Source organism: Hoplias malabaricus, chromosome 11 (genome assembly GCF_029633855.1).
Source record: "Hoplias malabaricus isolate fHopMal1 chromosome 11, fHopMal1.hap1, whole genome shotgun sequence".
In the NCBI taxonomy this organism is placed as follows: Eukaryota; Metazoa; Chordata; class Actinopteri; order Characiformes; family Erythrinidae; genus Hoplias; species Hoplias malabaricus.
In genome coordinates this window covers 33,055,300-33,074,803 of record NC_089810.1, presented here as the reverse complement: position 1 = coordinate 33,074,803, position 19,504 = coordinate 33,055,300, and the positions used below count along the sequence as shown (strand labels likewise).

Genomic DNA, 19,504 nt, shown 5'->3' with positions numbered 1-19,504 from the left:
AGTTTGCCACATTATAATGGTGTTATAACAGGTCCTGCTTGATGTAGAAAAAATATATATGTTATATGATGTTAAAGTGCATGCCAGGTACATTGCTTAAAATGTCACAACTCTCATCTTAACACCTCCCTGAATTCCTGTACCCATAAATAAGCTTAAAATTATGAAACATGGAAACAGGAACTAACTCAGAGATGTACAGCCATCCACAGCCGTGGACTCCCTGTGACTGTAGCATAAGAGCAGCACTGCACAAACTCTACATTCTCATTTAAAAGTGCATCAGCCTTGATGATATGATTAAGGGTGCAGTGTAGTTTTATACCATGATAAATTCACACAGCAGTCTTCCTTGTCAAAGTTAGATTAAAGCCAAAACATATTGTATTTGTAAATTGTGATTTGCATTGCAAATACAAAAATTGAATTATGTTGTTAATTGTGGGGTCTTGGTTCGTTCATTTGGCATTTTGTCTTCATTTGGTACTCATTCGTTCAGATCAACTCCCACAAGTTTGCGCTTCAGTTTGCTATTTTTGGTATTTCCTTGAAATCTGTATCGTACTCTGAACTGTAGATGTTTTAAACTTTGTGAAAGCAGATTTGAACTCTACACATAATCTCTGTGAAAGGTTAATTCACAACCCCTCACGCGTTTGTGTCTCATTTTCACATTTACAGAGTTTTTGCACCTCTCTCTAAATCGTAACTGTATGGTCAAGAGAAGCTGTGGTCACTTCCAGCTCATTATTGCGTGATGCTCTTCACAATAAAATCATTTTCCTTGTCAATCATGGATTCTGCGTGGGTCAGATGTAAGAATCCCAATGTAATGCTTGCATTTTCACAAAGTTTGAAACATCTACAGTTTATAGTTTACAGTACAGATATCAACTGTACAATTGTGATTCTGGGAGCAGAGGTATTAAACCACCTAAAGTTTGCACGTAGAAAACTGCAGCACAAACTTTAAGCTATCTGAATTAATGAAAAGTACAAAATGAAGGCAAACTGCAAGCTACTTCTATTGACTGCAACGATACCTGCTGCGCCACTGTGCCGCCCGAAGGCAAACTGCGGTTGGTTTTGGCTTATATCGAACTCCATAAATGTGTATCAAATGCAGATGTGAAGTCCATGGTATTGCTTTGAGCCTGTGTACTTCCTAAACTCACTGTACACTGGTCGGCACAATGAAAACGCACTGCTGACTGAAGTAGAAAAGAAGTAGAGTTTTTCAGCAGTTTATGTGCAACATGTATTTTCATAACGGTGTGAAGCCTGATTCTAAGCATTATAGTGAAATAATGTTAACTGTGATGTTAACTCAGCAGGACGTAATGGACAGACAGGTGGTCAGTGTCCTCTGTTTCTGTCTATAGTGGGGCTTTCCTCAGTAATTCTCCTTCTGAGTGTTGGCTGAACCATTGTTGGTCTCTCCCACTTTCTCCTGCTCACTCTTCGGTAGCATGGGAAGGGAAGGGTCCAGGATGTGTGGCTTAGGTTCGGGGCCCAAAAGCGGGATTTGAGGGAGCAGCTGGCCTTCCCTCAATCTGGCTGCGAGCTCTTTGGCGCTACAGGACGGTGTGTTGGTTTCATAGATGTCATGGAAGTTGTTGTAGTCTACTTCATAGAAGCCTTTTTCCAGCGAGAGCACAGGAGTGAAGCGGTAACCCCACAGGACCTCCGAGTCCAGGTAGGAGCTGCGGGCCTGGCAGGTCATGCCTACACACAGGCACAAACACACAAACATGTGTTAAACTAGAGGAGAGGATAAGACATAGAAATTTAGAATCTCTAGTCGGGCCTTTGGAGCCATATATTTGTGTGACCAGATTATGGTGGAAATTAGAAATTAATAATTCAAAAACTTCTGACTAGGCTTCAGAGAAAAGGATGGTGATGGGGACAGTTATGATACTAATTTCGTGGTTTTGGGAGCTAAATTCCTTAGATGACATACCAATGAGAGCTAATGTATCGCTATTAAACATCAGTTATAAAAACATTCATGGTTATTGATACTGAACTAGAACATCTGTTAAATTACTACTGAGAGTATTGCTTTTTTTCAACAAGAAATGGGAATTTCAAAGTAAGCAAAATTAGATAAATTTGGTCACCGAGCCAATGAATCATGTGACCAAAACATTTTAAAAGATATCAGACATATTAAATGTTTATTTTTACCACTAACCACAGAGCACCATTCCACAAAGCATCAAGAATCAAAGCTTTAAGCAACAAGTATGTCTCTGTATAGAAATGAAAGTTTTGTAAGTTTTTGTAATTATAGGTGTTATAGGGGTTAGGCTGTAAAAGAGTAGTCAGAGTCACTTTGTTCCTCCTCCTCGTCCGTGTCTCATTTGTAATCCTGCCCCCTTATTATCTGTTTCAGGTGTCCCTTGTCTGTGTTGTATATTTAAGTTCCTTTGTGTGACTCCTTCTTTGTTGGACATTCCACATTCGCTTGTTTGTTTCTGGTCTGTTTGTCTTGTCTGTTCTTCAGCCTCCTCCCTATCAAGTCGGTTTGTGTCTCTCTAGTTTGTTTCTCTGGTCTGTTAGTGTTTCCTTTTCTGTGCTTTGTGTTCTTTTGTGGTTTCTGTCTGTAGTCTATTAGCTCTCTCTGTTCAGGTCTCTGTATAAGCTCTCTTTGTCAAGGTTTATCTCTTTAGCTATCACTGTCTAGTTCCCTCTGTTTAGGTTTAGTCTGTATTTGTCTCTTTAGTCTAGTCTGTCCAAGTTTCCCTGTCTAAGTCTTTCTTTGTCTAAGTATGCTGTTGTGTGGTCCAAGTCTGTCTGTCTTTGTTTAGTTATCTTTTGTTTAAATAAAAGTATTCTGTGTTTTAGCAAGTGCGTCCGCCTCTGCGTTCCTGACACTTCTAAATAAATAAATAATCATCCATATTCACAACTACAATGTTTAGTATCTGCAGGCCAAACAAGGTTTTGCAAATTTTTGCTTTACATGTTTTAATATACATTTTTCCTACTCTTCCAATTTGTTGGAACTGGAGTTTAACTGTGCATAAGATTAAAACTAAGCAGATGCTCAAGTAAGATCTGGCAGAATATCTTTTCAACAATTTTCTATTTTTTTTTCACTCTGTTCTTAAATGGTGCGGTGTAGCGATGTGCAGTATCAGTTGAAAGAGGCGAAAGCCATGAGAACACCATCGCTATAAAAGAAAATGCTACACAACAACATGCAGGTAGGTGGAACAATCCAAACCAAGGTCCACAAGGCCCGACCCAGGGTTTCACAGCAGACCATTATCCAGAGCATTAGACTCCCTCCACTGAAAGCATATCAGACAGCTGTAGTTTACTTTGGATGAAGGCAAAAACATTTAAAAACAATTGCCATGACTGAAACAAGAAATTTGTCCAGCCCTGAGGCAAACAGTAAACAATAGGACAATACAAGAAACAAGGCACAGTTCATATTGCTTCTGCTGTTTCAGTGGCTGGTGAATGTACAGTCCATGTGTAACAGGTCTGACACAATACACTTGTAGGAATTGAAAATTACCCCAATAATCTAATTTAGGCTCCTAAGGTCAATCAAAATGGGCTCAAAATATTCATTAACGGTGCTTTAAAAAGAATCTTGTGAATAAATTCTCAGCCAGAGTTGTATAAAGCCTCATAATCTTGTGACAGGGCACCATCCTATACCTGAACCTATGATCTAAAAACAGCGCTAATACTCTGGTGAGTTTATACAATCAAACATCAAAATAAAATCTGGTTTTAAAGATAGGGCTCTTTGCTTAGACATGTGTTCTGTCAACACACTGAACAATGTAACCTTTAAAGCCAGAAAATTTCTGGAAATAATTTTCAGGAAACCCACACGGACACAGGGTGAACACACCACACTCCTCACAGACAGTCACCCAGAGGAAGCCCACGCAGACACAGGGAGAACACACCACACTCCTCACAGACAGTCACCTGGAGCTGTGCGACACTACCTGCTGTACCACCGTGCCGCCAGAAAGTAATTTGTGTTGTATAATACATTTTAACCTTGTTTATATGTTTAATTGTCATGGCCAAGAGACTACTGAGACAGCTCGAAACGTAATACTGATTTTGGATATGAAACTTCATAAACAAACACATTAATGGAATAAACTTAAAGCTGCATTGGGTCTCAGTTCTCAAACCACACCCTCTTTGTGGAAACCGTCTGAGCAGATGAGATGAAGCCTATCACAACAACATAAAGCATGTACTGTAACATTAATAATCAAGAAAACAAACTAGAAATGATTGGAAATTAGCTTCTTATTCAAACATTGCATTCCACTTAAATGGTGTACTATGTACATTCCTGATTTCTGACAGAATTTTCATTCAGTCTTAAAAAGAGTTTAAGGCAACTTTATGAAGCTAAAGGTGGCTTCTCATTCGAGTTTCATTTCCTGAATTAATCTTGTAACTACTCTATTTAAAAAAAATACAACCTCTTCATTTCAACATCATGTCAGCTGCACTCAGCATATTACCATAGGCTGTAAATACATTCTGTAACATTATTTTAGCTAAAATGAAAACAGTTGAAACATGCTGGCTGTCCAGACTCCGATATTCTAGTGCCAGTAAAATGTTAACAGTGAACGTCACTTTAGATTTGAGCTGAGTTTCCAGTTTGGAAAGTTTTCAGTAAAAATTAGTTCAGCGAGCACACGCTCTACACACACTCCACCACAGTTTAACTTTTTCCACTGTTTCACAATAATGACACATTTTCCATGTAAGCAGCATCTGCCCAAAACAAAAAAAAAGTAGTTCAGAGTATTGACAGTGCAACATTGCCCCTCCATCCCTCAGCAGGTTCCTCTCAAATGTTCCCAAGGAGAGCCTCAGTGGAAGCCACTATTTTATGTTTTGTATAAATCTGGGCTATTGTGTTTACCACATTTACCTTTTTGGAGCAAAGCTCCAAGCCATTACATAAAGCCTCCAGTGGCCTGAGTAATGATTATACAGGTGCAGCACAATAAATTAGAGCATCATCAAAAAGTAAATTTAGCTTAGTATTTCAATTAAAATGTTCATGTTATTTTCATGTTGATGATTATGGTTTACAGCCAATGAAAACCCAAAAGTCATTATCTCCGAAACTTTTAATATTATATAAGACCGATTTAAAAAAAGATTTTTAATACAGAAAAGTTGGCCTAGTGACAAGTACAGTCTATGCATAATACTTGGTTGGGGCTCCATTTGCATGAATGTTTGCATCAGTGTGGCGTGGCATGGAGTCAAGCAGCCTGTGGCACTGCTTAAGTGTTATGGAAGACCAGTTTACTTTGATAGAGGCCTTCAGCTCCTCTGCATTGTTGGGTCTAGTGTCTCTCATCTTCCTCTTCACAGTACCTCATAGATTCTCAGTTAGTTTATTAAACCAGGTATTGGTACCTTTGGCAGTTTGGACAACAGCCAAAGAATGCCAAAGTCCTGCTGGAAAATACAATCCGCCTCTCCATAAAGTTTGTCAGCAGAGGGAAGAATGAAGTGCACCACATATTTCCTGGTAGATGGCTTCACTGATTTTGGACATGATGTAACACAGTGGACCAACACTAGCAGTTGACATGGCTCCCAAAACCATCACTGACTGTGGAAACTTCACACTAGACCTCAAGCAACTTGGATTCTGTGCCTCTCCATTCTTCCTCCGGACTCTGGGACCTAGATTTCCAAATTAAATCCAAAATTTACCTGAAGACTTTGGTCACTGAGTAACAGTCCAGTCCTTTTTCTCCTTGGCCCAGGTAAGACACTTCTGGCGTTGTCTCTTCGTCATGAGTGGCACAACAGTTGTGGCCCATGTCCTGGATACATGTGTGGTGATTCTTGAAGAACTGACTACAGCAGCAGTCCACTCCTTGTGAATCTCCAATTTTTTGAATGACCTTTTCTTGACAATTCTTTCAAAGCAGTGGTTATCCCACTTGTGCACTTTAGTTTAAAACCCACATTTTCTTTCCACTTTCCATTAATATGCTTGAATACACTAGTATGGTGTCAATGACTGCCTTCTGTCAAGTCAGCAGTCTTCCCCATGATTGTGTAGCCTACTGAAAAAGACGAAGGGACCATTTTAAAGGCTTTGGAAACCTTTGCGTGTGCTTTGTGTGGATTATTCTAATTCTCGGAGATAATAACTTTTGGGTTTTCATTGGCCGTAAGCCATAATTATCAACATTAAAAGAAATAAACACTTGAAATAGATCACTCTGTTAATGTAATGAATCAATATAATATTAGAGTTTCACTTTTTGAATTGAATTACTGAAATAATTAACTTTTTGATGATTCTAATTTGAGATGCACCTGTAAATACCTACTGCAGTTTAAACTGTTGCTCCAGTGATTCCCATGTCTTTAAAAAGCAAATACTCAGTGTTAATAAGGGCATGTTGTTTACAGGTTAAACCTAGGTGCGTCTCGATTCAAAGGCTGCATCCTTCGAAGTATGCGGTCTACAGAAGTCTGTCCGTCGGAGGCTGTTGAGTGTCCTTTGAACACCAAACTAAAATGGGACAGTCTATTGTGCATTTCCTGTTTGACTGCTGTTACCGTTACTAACTGCAGCTCCTGATGCCTCCTGAAGCCAGAAAGTTTCCTTTTTTTTATTTTTAGCTGGAGATGAAAGTGTTTAATTATAGTGGATTTCACTGAAAAATATCATAAATATATAATTAATCATTTGAAACAGATACAGCCCTTTCGATTGAATGCTCTCCTGCTACTGTTATATCACTTTTGTGGCTCTATATAATTCTTTTTGGCTATTTTTTAAAAACAGTAATAATAATTAGTACACACTTTCATTTAATTTTAAAACCCAATGATGACAGTAGATTTTGGAGTAGTTTATTTAACTTTATTAATTAAACAAACCAACATTCTCTCTTTTCTTTGATGTCCTCACAGTACCACACACATAACGGTAATATTTGATATAAACAATTATATATCTTTTTGGTTTTCATAGATATATATTCATTTTATGTGAAAATATATACATTTGTTTTTATTTGTTAAATTAAATTTGTCTCAAATTTATAAAGTGTTGAATCTGCGTTTGTGGATCAAGTCACTCGCCTGTTCTCCGTGGCGTATTTTTGTTCATTTCTTCTCGCGGGTTTTTTTGATTTTGATATTTTCATTTCGCATTTCACTCAATTCACTCACAAATGCAGCCTGATCCACAAATGTGGCCGCAGGGGAACGAGACACCGCTAGGTGGCACTGTTGTTTCCCCCAGTGTTTCAGGGCTGACCTGTGGTTTTCATAGACGCTGCGAAACAACCCCCTTGTAGACGGGACTAAGACTCCATTGGCTGCCACGGTAAATGATTGCCTGCTAACTCTGGCTGATGATTGGCTAAATAAAAGTGATGACCAATAAGAAGCGCTGTTTACGTGGAGTATCTGCCCCTCCCTCCGGCTGAGCGAGAGTAGCATTTGTCTGTCTCAAATCATCCATTTTAACAGTCCAACGCCAGTTCAATACGCAAGATGGCTGGTAGATTCCAAATACGGGATGTTTTTAAAGTACTTTATTTCACAACCCTAGTCTGCACTGAAATTAGGGAAGTTCGGCTGGACCTTAACGTCGTTAAATTTAGGGCACATTCAAAAGCATTTGCCAGTGATAACCCAATCCTAATTTCCTGTGATGTGACGCTGAATTCGTCGGCATTGTGTTCAAAACCTATTGCGTCTCTATTTAAGTTGTCCCCACACCTCCTAAAACAACAGAATCACATAGTGGTGGCTTGTTCGCCTTGCCACATTTGTGGAGGACGCTGCGTTCGCGTGGATCGAGTGAAATGCGAAAGGAAAAATCCAAAAGCCCACAAGAAATAATGAACCAAAATACTTCACTGATTCAAAACTTTATAAATTCGAGACAAATTTAATTAAACAGATTAAAACAAATGTATTTATTTTCACATATGAAAACCAAAAACGTATTTACGAATTTAACTGTATTTGTACAAATTGCAGGCCGTGAGACACAGATTGGGAATTATTTATTTGTGAATAGTGAAACATATTTATGACTTGTGTTTAATTTGTGTATTAACATTTACGCATTTGTCAAGTATTTTAAGACTAATCTCTCTCCAGATTTTAAAATACTGTTCGCTCCTCTGCTGACCCCGCAATATTCTGAAATCCCAGAAACAGGACCGTCGAGTCGCGCCTAATTGGCCTACAAATGCAATATTCGAAGGATGCAGCCCCTGAATTGAGACACAGCTATTTCTCTAAGTGAATTCTGCTAGGTATGGCATCATTAATGAAAATTAGGGAGCTGGGGGATGTCACACAGACCCAGGCCTTAAGGCCCTGACAACATGGTTTACAGATGTAGTGGTATGCATTATATATGTTCTTTTATCAATTTTTTTGTTTATTAAATGTTTTGCTGCCTATGGACATTAGTTGACCCTGGTCACGTGACTCCTGTACATTCAGCTAAAAGTAAAGCAAAGTATATTAAATTAATAAAAATAAAAGTGCCTGAGACCTTGTTTCTCCCTCTAGAGTTGAAGGCCCTCTTATGGCAATATATTACATACATTTAACCCTTTTTACTGTCACCATAAACAACTGCTGGAATATCCAGGAATTTATAATGCATATTTTCTTTATTGATAAAAATAATTAAAAAATCATTTTAACCTTCACAGATAAACCTTCAAGATAAATGTTTTGTTGTTTTTATTTTATATTATTGCAGATAGAACCCGATATTTAAAAACGTAGCCGAGTTTTGTATTTGTTTGTTTGTATTTTTATAATGATATATAAATATGGATTTAAAATGAGTACAATATTTTAGCAACTTAGCATTTGATTGTACTTGTGCAAGTGCAATAAAAGCCTCCCCCACCCCAATGAAGACCATACCTGTGGCCTCCACCATGCCCTCCAGGATGACCACAATTTCAAATTCCTCCTTCTCCATCTGTGCCTGAGACATTTCCCAGAAAGGGCTCTTCTCATTGATCTCATGTGAAATGATGAGGGGTGACACTAGGAAGAGCCGGTCATCCCCTGTGTCAAAGCCGATGTTGATGTCTGTCTGGTTGAGGGGGATGAACTCCCCTTCTTTAGTCTGCTCAGACCGGATCAGCTTGGCTCGGATCGATGCTTCCACAATATGGGAGTTCCTCAGGTCTCCTACGCGGAACATCAGGCACAGCTTGTTGTCCCGCACCGAGATCACAGCCTTGTGCGAGAACATGAGCGTTTCGGCCCGATTCTTGGGCTGTGAAATCTTCACAAACATGCAGCCCACCATCATGGCATTGACGATGGATCCCAGGAGGGCCTGCACTAGAAGAAGAATGATTCCTTCCGGACATTTTTCTGTAATAACCCGGTAACCGTAGCCTATAGTTGTCTCTGTCTCAATGGAGAAGAGGAAAGCGGAGACGAATCCATTGAGGTTCTCCACACATGGCGTCCATCCTTCCTCGTTCATGTGCAGAAGGTCCCCTCGAATGAGTGCGATGAGCCACCAGAGGAACCCGAAGAAGAGCCAGTTGAGCACATAGACCAGGGTAAAGATAAAGAAGCTGAGACGCCAGCGCAGGTCCACCATTGTGGTGAAGAGGTCACTAAGGTAGCGATAGGTTTCCTGGACATTGCCGTGGTGCACATTGCACTTGCCATCTTTTTGCACATAACGCTGCCGGGGTTTTTTCACTATGTCTGTTATCAGACGAGTGCGATCTGTTGAGATCTGGACTTCCCTCAAGTGTTTTGGGAGTTTCTTCACTGGTTGCTGGAAGAAGAGAGTGTGAGAATGGCAGAAAGTATGAGAGAGAGAGACAGAGAGAGAGAGAGAGACAGAGAGAGATGCAATATCAGGTCAGGTTGTGTTTTTTATATCAGTTAAGCACATATAATAGTAATAAAATGATCAAAAATGTCTTTATAATTCCATAGCAAACACTAAAACAAGTTTTTTTTGAAGCTTTTTTACAAATCTGATGCAAGATTTGCCTATAGCTAAAACTTAACCCCAATCACTAAACCCCAGCCTAATATTACAGTATAAAGTAGAAAGTTTGTAAGAAAGAAAGTAGTGGTCATTTCCTGAAACTGTATCCTGTTTCAATAAGAGAATTATCAAAATGTATGTTGTTTCAGAAATACAAGGAGAACAAGAACTCTGATATATCAACTCTCAGGTAATTCCGTCTGCGAGTTCAATCCAAAAGTCAACCTCAAGATACAGTGGAAAAATATAATCTTTGAACACACACACACAGCTGAAGTTTAATTCAGAATATTGTGGAACACATTGGAAAATGCCAAAGTCAACTACAGACTGAAGACTACAATTCTGTTAAGTTCAACTAACAGGAACAAGTGGCATGTCTGAGGTTTCTGACCTCTCTGGGTGTCACTCCTGTCTCCATGTCGTGGTCCATGTGGACACGAGAGTCTCCTGCCATCCTCAGCTCCACCTGCAAACCTGCAGTAGAGTAAAAAACAGTGACGTCTGATTAATAGAACAGATTGGAAAAGAATAGAATAAAAACACAAGCTGGAGGTAGACCCCACAAGCCAATCATCATTCCTCACCAAACTCACTATTTACACAGGTTTCTACAGCAGCAAGAGGTAGAACTCATAGTTAAAGCAAATCTTGATACACACACATACACATTTAACATTGAAGTGATTAGTGAATCAATCTGTACTGGTGGCATTTAGAGTAGTAAATATTTCCTAACTTTGTACATTTTGATTTGCTGGAAAGATTCACTCCTGAATGTGTAGATTGTGTTTTTTACTCAAAATGTCTTGTGAAGAAGTTGAAGGAGTCAAGCACATGATGTTACGACACCATTGAAGGACCTACAGTCCTTATACAACAGTCAAGCAATGAAGCCAGGAATATTGTATTAAATTGTAATATTTGCAGTTCCTGTGAGCCCTGCTCCGGGTGACTGTCTGTGAGGAGTTTGGTGTGTTCTCCCCGTGTGCATGTGGGTTTCCTCCGGTTGCTCCAGCTTCCTCCCATGGTCCAAAAACACACATTGGCAGGTGGATTGAGTGTGTGTCACCTTGCGACAGGGTGTGTTCCCTCCTTGCACCCAATAATTCTGGGCAGGCTCCTAACTAAATGATATGCACGTGAAATATTATTTTGTAAAGATGTCTAAAACATACCGCCTCCTGAGCATCATAGGTGTGCTTTCCTTTACCGTCTATGACAACTTTCCACCAAGTCTGTACACTTGTCTTGTTTGCCTCTTCCAAGCTTTTCCTCCCAAGGCACTGTGATCTGCAGCGTGACCCCACACTCTAATGTCCGTGAAACCAGCAGCGTTTTCGGTCTCAGGGTGTCCTTAGTGATGTATTCTGGGAATCAGTGCTGCTTCCCCAGGTCCACCCTCCATCTCCAGTCATGCCGGTTAGGGATTCCAAAGAGCCCTGCTAGTACTTTCAGCTAAGACTAGGCCTGGACCCTGCTCTGACAAACACAGCAGTCTTCTTTGCTGGTCGAAGGGTGCTTGGACCGGCCTTTGGCGCTGCAGGTATCAGGAATTACCTACTGCACCTGATCGTCCTGCAGAGCCGTCACAAATTTCACCCAGTGCTCTGAGGCATCCACTGAGAATGGGCTCCACTCTTCTTCTTTTGAGGCACAAGGGACGAGCGAGTCAACCTTTCCCCTTTGCTTGATGATGTAGACACCTGGAATCTTTTGGTTGACCGTACAAGTGTTGTTCATAAAATTAGAAAATCATGAAAAAGTTGATTTATTTCAGTAAGTCCATTCAAAAAGTGAAACTTGTGTATTATTCTCATTCATTACACAGAGACTGATATATTTCGAGTGTTTATTTCTTTTAATTGGATGATTATAACTGACAACTAATGAAAACCACAAATTAAATATATATTCAGGATATATATTAATGAAGAGGAAATTAACAAAACATCGGACTGAAAATTTACATTGGACTGAAAATGTCCACTTGCAACAGTGCAATAATTTGAATCCCCAGTTCGCTAGAATAACCAGTGGAAATCTTTTCTTTACACACCATTGATTTAAACAGAGCATGTAGAGAATGAACAAAAAACTGTTTTGTTTTTATTGCATCTTATAAAACATCCCGTCTCTTCCTAAAACAGTGAATTTATATTCAACTCCCAACTCCACTGTAAAATCAGAGCCAAAACAAAACAGAACAAAATAAAAACCTGACACAGCTCCAATACTGACAGCCTGGGGGAGGAAGAGAGAGGGAGAACCAGCCGAGAAAAGACAGAAGTGAGAGTACCGTTCAAGAGCGAAAGGCTCCGGTATCTAATCTTTAATAGTTATGACACTTAAAGGTTGCTTTGGGCAAACAACTTAAAACGTCCCTGGTATCACTAGCAGTCTGTTGGACTCCAAACCCGCAGCCTCTGAGTGTGTGAGAGTGTGTCTTCAGAGATTCAGCTGTCTATATGTGTGTATGTGCATGTTTCTGTTCCTTGTGGGGACTTAGCATCCCTAAATGGACAGTAAGGTGAGAGAACATTGACCTTGTGGAGACAGGAATAGCAGCAACAAGATGGAAGTGAGTCGGTAACTGAGGCGCCAGGGGCAGCGATGTCTAATCATCCTCACACTCTCACACATCCATGAGTGTTACTGAAGGAAGTATGCATGGCTGGCCCAATGACAGCCACTCTGAAGGTTAGTGGTGTGTGTGACTGCATCATCAACTCCATGTCATGTATTAGGGGAGCTCATGAAGTGTGTGTGTGTGTGTCAGTGCGCTGGGAATGAGTCGACAGACACCCACTCAAGGTGAGTTTGTGTGAGTGTGTGTGCTTGAGTGGATGGCACACTATGATAAGGTCACTCTTCTGTCATTGTGTCTCCAGAAATTTCTATAACCTTGTTACAAGCAGACGATCAATCCAAACCCTGCAGTTGCCTTTGAACAGTTGACTGACATTTCTCTCCATGTGGAAACACTATCCACATGCCCTGCCAATACGCTATGACCTGTCAACTTCTTCCTGCAAGAAATAACTTGCTACAAAGGAGATTTTATTATACAGACCCTTTAAGATGAAGGAGTAGTCATAGATGCATATCTGATCTGTATATCGCCACTGTTCAAAGAAATTGTGTGTCCAGTATTGTGTAATTATTGTTTACTACATCATCTGTCCTACTGTCCAGCTGTTCAAACTGTGTAAAAATTACATGATGAATGACCAACAGAAATACTCCAAAATTAGGATTAAGTTTTGCGTTCTTAAAAATAATAATGGTTACATTTTTAAAAAGTAAATTTTAGTGGCTGTTCTTTTATTTCCTCATGCAGTGGTTGGCAGTTATTGCAACAATGTACCAAATGACCCACAGCACATAGGTTGGTAGCATCTGCTTTAGGGTGCTGGGGCCTCCTTCTTTGGCACACAATGTTATGTCCAGAAAAGCCTTATCTGACTCTTCTCAGATTCAAAATTTCAGAAATGTTAGCCGCACAAAGAACAAGCCGATTCAAACCTGAGTTAGATTGGGCCACCAAGGTAAAAGAAATGATACAACCTTTAGTTAATAAACATATTGTCGCAGCCCAATTAAAAACATGTATCTCCCAAAACTGTAATTTTACAGGGGATAGAAAAAACCTTCTTAACTTTAAATGTAAGTGAAAATAAAAAGATTTTATTCCAAGTGATTTCTATTGGTCCATTTGTCATCAAATGTTCACATGATATTTAGAACTGCCGCTGTGTTCAAATGATGCAGTAAGCAAAAAGTTTACAAAAAAGACATACATGTTTTTAACTGGACAGTGATGATATGTGTGTTTTTGACTGTCATGCAACATTGTTTTACTAAAGTGCAGTCAATAAATAAATATATAAATCTGGTTCCGATGGACAGGACGATGCAGCACAGGTTGTAAATGCAGTGTTTCAGGACAAATTTAAAACAATATTTGAGGGGTTCCATCTAATTAATTAATTCATTCATTCATTATCTGTAAGTGCTTATCCAGTTCAGGGTCGTGGTGGGTCCAGAGCCTACCTGGAATCATTGGGTGCAAGGCGGGAATACACCCTGGAGGGGGCGCCAGTCCTTCACAGGGTAACACACACACTCACATATTAACTCACACACTCACACCTACGGACACTTTTGAGTCGCCAATCCACCTACCAACGTGTGTTTTTGGACTGTGGGAGGAAACCGGAGCACCCGGAGGAAAGCCACGAGGACACTGGGAAAACACACCACACTCCTCACAGACAGTCACCTGGAGGAAACCCATGCAGAACAGGGAGAACACACCACACTCCTCACAGACAGTCACCCGGAGGAAACCCACGCAGACACAGGGAGAACACACCACACTCCTCACAGACAGTCACCCGGAGGAAACCCACGCAGACACAGGGAGAACACACCACACTCCTCACAGACAGTCACCCGGAGGAAACCCACGCAGACACAGGGAGAACACACCACACTCCTCACAGACAGTCACCCGGAGGAAACCCACGCAGACACAGGGAGAACACACCACATTCCTCACAGACAGTCACCCAGAGGAAACCCACGCAGACACAGGGAGAACACACCACACTCCTCACAGACAGTCACCCGGAGGAAACCCACGCAGACACAGGGAGAACACACCACACTCCTCACAGACAGTCACCCTGAGCAGGAACCACAACACCCACATAGGTTCCTGGAGCTATGTGACTGCGACACCACCTGCTGCGCCACCGTGCCACCACCATCTAATTCATGTGAAGTTTTAATAAGTTTCAATAACCGAATCTAAAGACTTGCTTCCTGCCTACAGTCACTCAGAGAAGTTTAGAACCAGAGAAAACAGGACACTAAACTTGTGTTCTACTCCACCACTCTCCACACACCTGGTCCAAACTGACCACAGCCTTGTACTCCTTACTTCTCTGTACAAGCCCCTGTTTCACAGACAGCCAGTGACCACCAGGACAGTGAGGAAATGACTAACTGAGGCTTAACATTTAGTTTTTACAGATTACATCAACCATTGTGCTGCACACTCAAAAACAATCCGATGCTTTTCCAGTAACAAGACATGGGATACAATTAAAATCTCTCCTGAGCTAGAAGAAAAGGGCCTTCAGCACAGAGGATAAGGATGGGGTGCAAACAGAGCTCAAACTAAGGATTAACAAGGACAAGGAGGAGTGTAGGGTTTAGCTGGGTAACGAATTAGAGCAGAAGGAAGGCCTTGAAGATATCACAGCGTCAGCTAGCGCAGCCCGGATGGCACTGCGCCTGAAACTGTGCTGAGCAGCTGTTTTGAATACTTTAGCACAAATTGAGCACATAAACACAGTCAGCATGTTAATACTGTTAATATTAAAATGTTAACGCACATTAACATATGCTGGAAATTAACACATTTTTTAACCCTAATTATTCATAATTCACTCTTTACAAAGCCTAGTGACGTATTAGTGGATTTATCTAGTGATGTAAACACAGTGGCCCTACTGTTGAGTTCAGAATACAGATGTAGATTACATTTTATTTATGTAGAAATATGTATTAATTATCATAACTCTCTTTCTTTCTTTCTCTCTCTCATACACAGCTCCTGTTTCTTCTTCTACCTCATGTATTCCCTCCGTTTATTAAGTTGTTAATGTTGAAACATGGAGGTGTTTATTGTTTGAGCCACAAGCTGCGCTGTAGCATTATTTTCTTCGTTAAATTTTTTGTGTGCAATGCTAAAGCCCTCCCTGAAATCGTTACTCAGCTAATTAAGAGATTCTTATATAAAGATCATCAAAACTACACTGAAATAAAATAATAAAGTAAAAAAGAATGGTTTCTTTGAGACAGTTTGTCATGCAAATCACAATACACACATATCTCCCTTGCAAAAATCACAAGGAAGTACTAGAATTTTAGCTTTATTATAATGATTACATTTTCCAATCAATAGACACTATTAATAGAAATCTACATTTACAGTGTTAATCATACACTGATTCTTTTGTTTTACATTTAAATATCCATTATTAAAAGCTGCAGTGCATCATTCGCGATTAATCACTGTTAATTGTGTGATTAATTTGTTAATTTTCTTTTAATTGACCAACAGCCCTACACACCTAATATTGGATTTTTAACTTTATTTTGAAAAATATGTCTGTTATTGTGTAATACGTATACTATTCTGACGCTGCACTTCCCTTTAAAATATATCCTTCCAATTTATATAACAACTGCTGGGTTAGCCATTATGCTAGCTGGCTAGAACCACTGATGTACAGACCAACAAGCTGTTCTGCCTCATTTCTTCAAACATTACATTTCTGATAGCAGGTGTTTTGAATGCATCTAATAGGGCAAGATCAAGAACTCCAGAGGAAGCAATCTCATCTACGGAACAGATTTAAATCAATCAAGGTTGACCCTGAATTCTTCATAAGATCAGATGCATTAGACAACCACTCTTTTGCTATCAAAAAATCTATTTTATGAGCTGCTGAAGTTGGAGAAGAGGGAGGACTGCAGATCCCAACTGAAATAAAAGACTCTCTAAAAGAGCTTTTCCTTGGGGATACCTTCAAGGCTAGGAACTCCAAACATTTTCCCTTGGATGCTACAACTTGTAACTTAGCTTGGATGTTTGCTCTTAAAAATAGCTCCTCAGCTTCCTCTCAAATTTCTATCAGTTCTTTAGAGTTTAACCATTTAAAGCCATATCTGCATCAATTCTCAGCTACTAAAGCCAGGTCTGTGTGAGTGTTACAGGTTAGTATCTGGATCAGAATGTGCACTGGCATTCACTCAGTCCGTTGTATCTGTTATAATTCATTTTCTTTTAAAATAAATGATGCATTTTAAATCTAGAATAGTCTTTATAGGAGGTTTTGTTTAGAGAGAACAGGTAAAGACATACACCCAGTGAGGATTATATTTTAGTTACCATTACCATTATAAAACCATTACATTTGCTTCCTTAATATTCCTAGTCCTACTATTAACTGAATTTTTCTTTGATCCGAAGAACACTTTTTGTGTGGTCGGTTCGGCATGTTTCCACCTTGTTTTTCAGATGAGTTTGGGTCTCGAGGAGTCAGCAGTTTTTGTGGGTGATGTTGACATACGGCGTCTGAGAAGTACATTAAGTTGTATTTGTGGATGCAGCACTGAGGAACCTTGCTGACAGGTAAATCAGAGCATTCTCAAGCCGACACTGTCATATCCATCACAGATCTGTCAGCATTTAAATACACTATTATTACCTTCATAACTTTGTAAACTCTGTCACAGTAAAAGGCACGCTTCTAATTCTTCACAGCTATTCGTTTTTTTGGGAATTTAAACATTTTTATTATTATTATTTACATTTATTACACTGAACGATCCTCACTCTTTGTGTAAACGCAGTTAGATGCGCTTTGTGTAACCTGTACCTTGTCCTCATACTCCCATACTCTCAGAGGCTCATAAAACACCTGCATTGCACTAAAGAGCAACATCTTACACACACACACACACACACACAGACACACACATATATATATATATGCACACAAACATAGGCTGTGCATGCACATGTTCTCACACACACCTCACATCTTACCGCTGACCATGCTTTGATCAGGCAGGAACAGCTATGTGTGTGTGTGTGTGTGTGTGTGTGTGTGTGTGTAAATGCTGAATGAGCTGAAGGATATTGGTTGGTACATGCTGTATCAGGTTTATGTTTGTGGTCTACTACAGTAGCTGGTAAAACCATTAGCAATCAGATGTTACTGACAACAGCACATTATTACAGGTGATAAATAAACTGCACAAATAGGACAGTTCTACACACATGCACACACAAACATCTGAACTTGAAATATTCCACCATATTCCCTCTTGTCCTCTGTAAGTTGTTTGTTTTCGCTGTCTCTCTCGCTCTGTAACTCTTTCTTACCTCAGCCTCGGTGCAGTGGTCGATGTAGCTGTGTGTTATGGAAGGCATCGCTGAGGGGCTTCTCGGTGGTCCTGCACTGCACCGCCTGCCTTTGTTCACGCACTGCTCTCACACCGCTCTGCTTTCTCCTTACCTTTCACTTCTGGGGGATGGGAGACAGAGAGAATGGTTGGAGGGGGGCTGTTCGGACACAGGAGGAAGGGTATGCAGTGTGTGTGTGTGTGTGTGTGTGTGTGTGTGTGTGTGTGCGCACGTGCAGCAGACAGAATATATGTCCTCCCCCGAACCAAGCTTTCTTCTTTCAATATTTGTCCTTTATGGTACTGTGTCTATGTACATGTGTTTGTGTATGTATGTGTATGTGTATGTGTGTGTGTGTGTGTGTGTGTATGCAGATCCTGCATGGAGGGTATGTTCATTATGCATCATATAAGTCTATGCAGAGATATAATGAAGGGAACGTTACATAAACATTAGGACTAACACAGAAGCTGGTCTAGGGACGGATGCGAGAGTGAAAATATAAGCTCAGAGATAAACAGAGTGTTCTGGTCCAGAGAGATGACTACAGAGAGAGAGGGATAAACAGCACAGGGAAACTGTATTCAGTGCCACATTTATACAAACTTCAGCTCCAGAACAGCTGGGGCTGAATGTGAAAATGTACGCTGATTTTGACTTTAATATAATTACACACGGTCAGTGTGTTTAATATTTTACTTTTAAAGGAACACTATGAATATATTTACCTTGAAATTACAGCTTCAAAATCAGTGTGATTTTTCACTGACCTGTAATTAGGAGACCCTCTGCCCTCGGCTCAGCATTTAATTGTTTGGAGTTCTCCCATTTGTCTAAAAGAACAACAGATGCATTTTCTGTGCCATGAGCAAAAAGAGATCTTAGCATAGGGGACCAATACAGTTTGTTTATTTACTTGTTTACAGACACTGGGGCTTATAAACACATTAAACTGTTTCCAGCACGCAAACAGATTGGAGAGCCAGCATATGGTGAGGAAACACCTTCTGAATTTAATCAAAATTTGTTGTTTTTTTTCATTAATTTTCATGAACTATGCCTTTAAATAATCCTGCTAGACCTCCTCCCACACATCCAAATTATTAATCAAATATATATAAAATATAAAGTTAAATATAAATTTGACTTTATTAAAATATACTTAATGGAATGTTGGGCTTTGACACTAGAGAAAATGTTGTCATTCACTGGCTTTATCCATGGATATTACAATTTTCATAAACACTTGTTATGATTCAGTATTAAAACCAATAATAAAATGTTTAACTGAAAGTTAGAACACCTGCCTAAGCAATAAAGTTATGTAGGTCCAGCTGACTTTAATAGTAACACTGCAGCTATTTAAGAGATGAAAAGGTGCATTTGGTTTAGGTTGGTTTTGTTTGACCATCAGTTTCCACAGGACACTTTTTTGTTCCTGCTGATAATCCAACACTATTATTCCGCACATTCCCTGGACT

The 19,504-nt window shown here is 39.9% G+C and overlaps 1 protein-coding gene across 1 annotated transcript; it reads right to left on the bottom strand.

Annotated features, from left to right (window-relative positions):
* Positions 1 to 632: 632 nt before the first annotated feature.
* kcnj5 (potassium inwardly rectifying channel subfamily J member 5) lies at positions 633 to 18,134 on the bottom strand. Its single transcript, XM_066685206.1, has 4 exons — positions 18,003 to 18,134; positions 10,434 to 10,516; positions 8,941 to 9,820; positions 633 to 1,725 (listed from the first exon to the last, which is right to left on the bottom strand). Exons 2-4 carry the CDS (start codon positions 10,494 to 10,496, stop codon positions 1,394 to 1,396), a joined length of 1,275 nt encoding a protein of 424 aa, XP_066541303.1. The 5' UTR covers positions 10,497 to 10,516; positions 18,003 to 18,134; the 3' UTR covers positions 633 to 1,393.
* Positions 18,135 to 19,504: the final 1,370 nt, after the last annotated feature.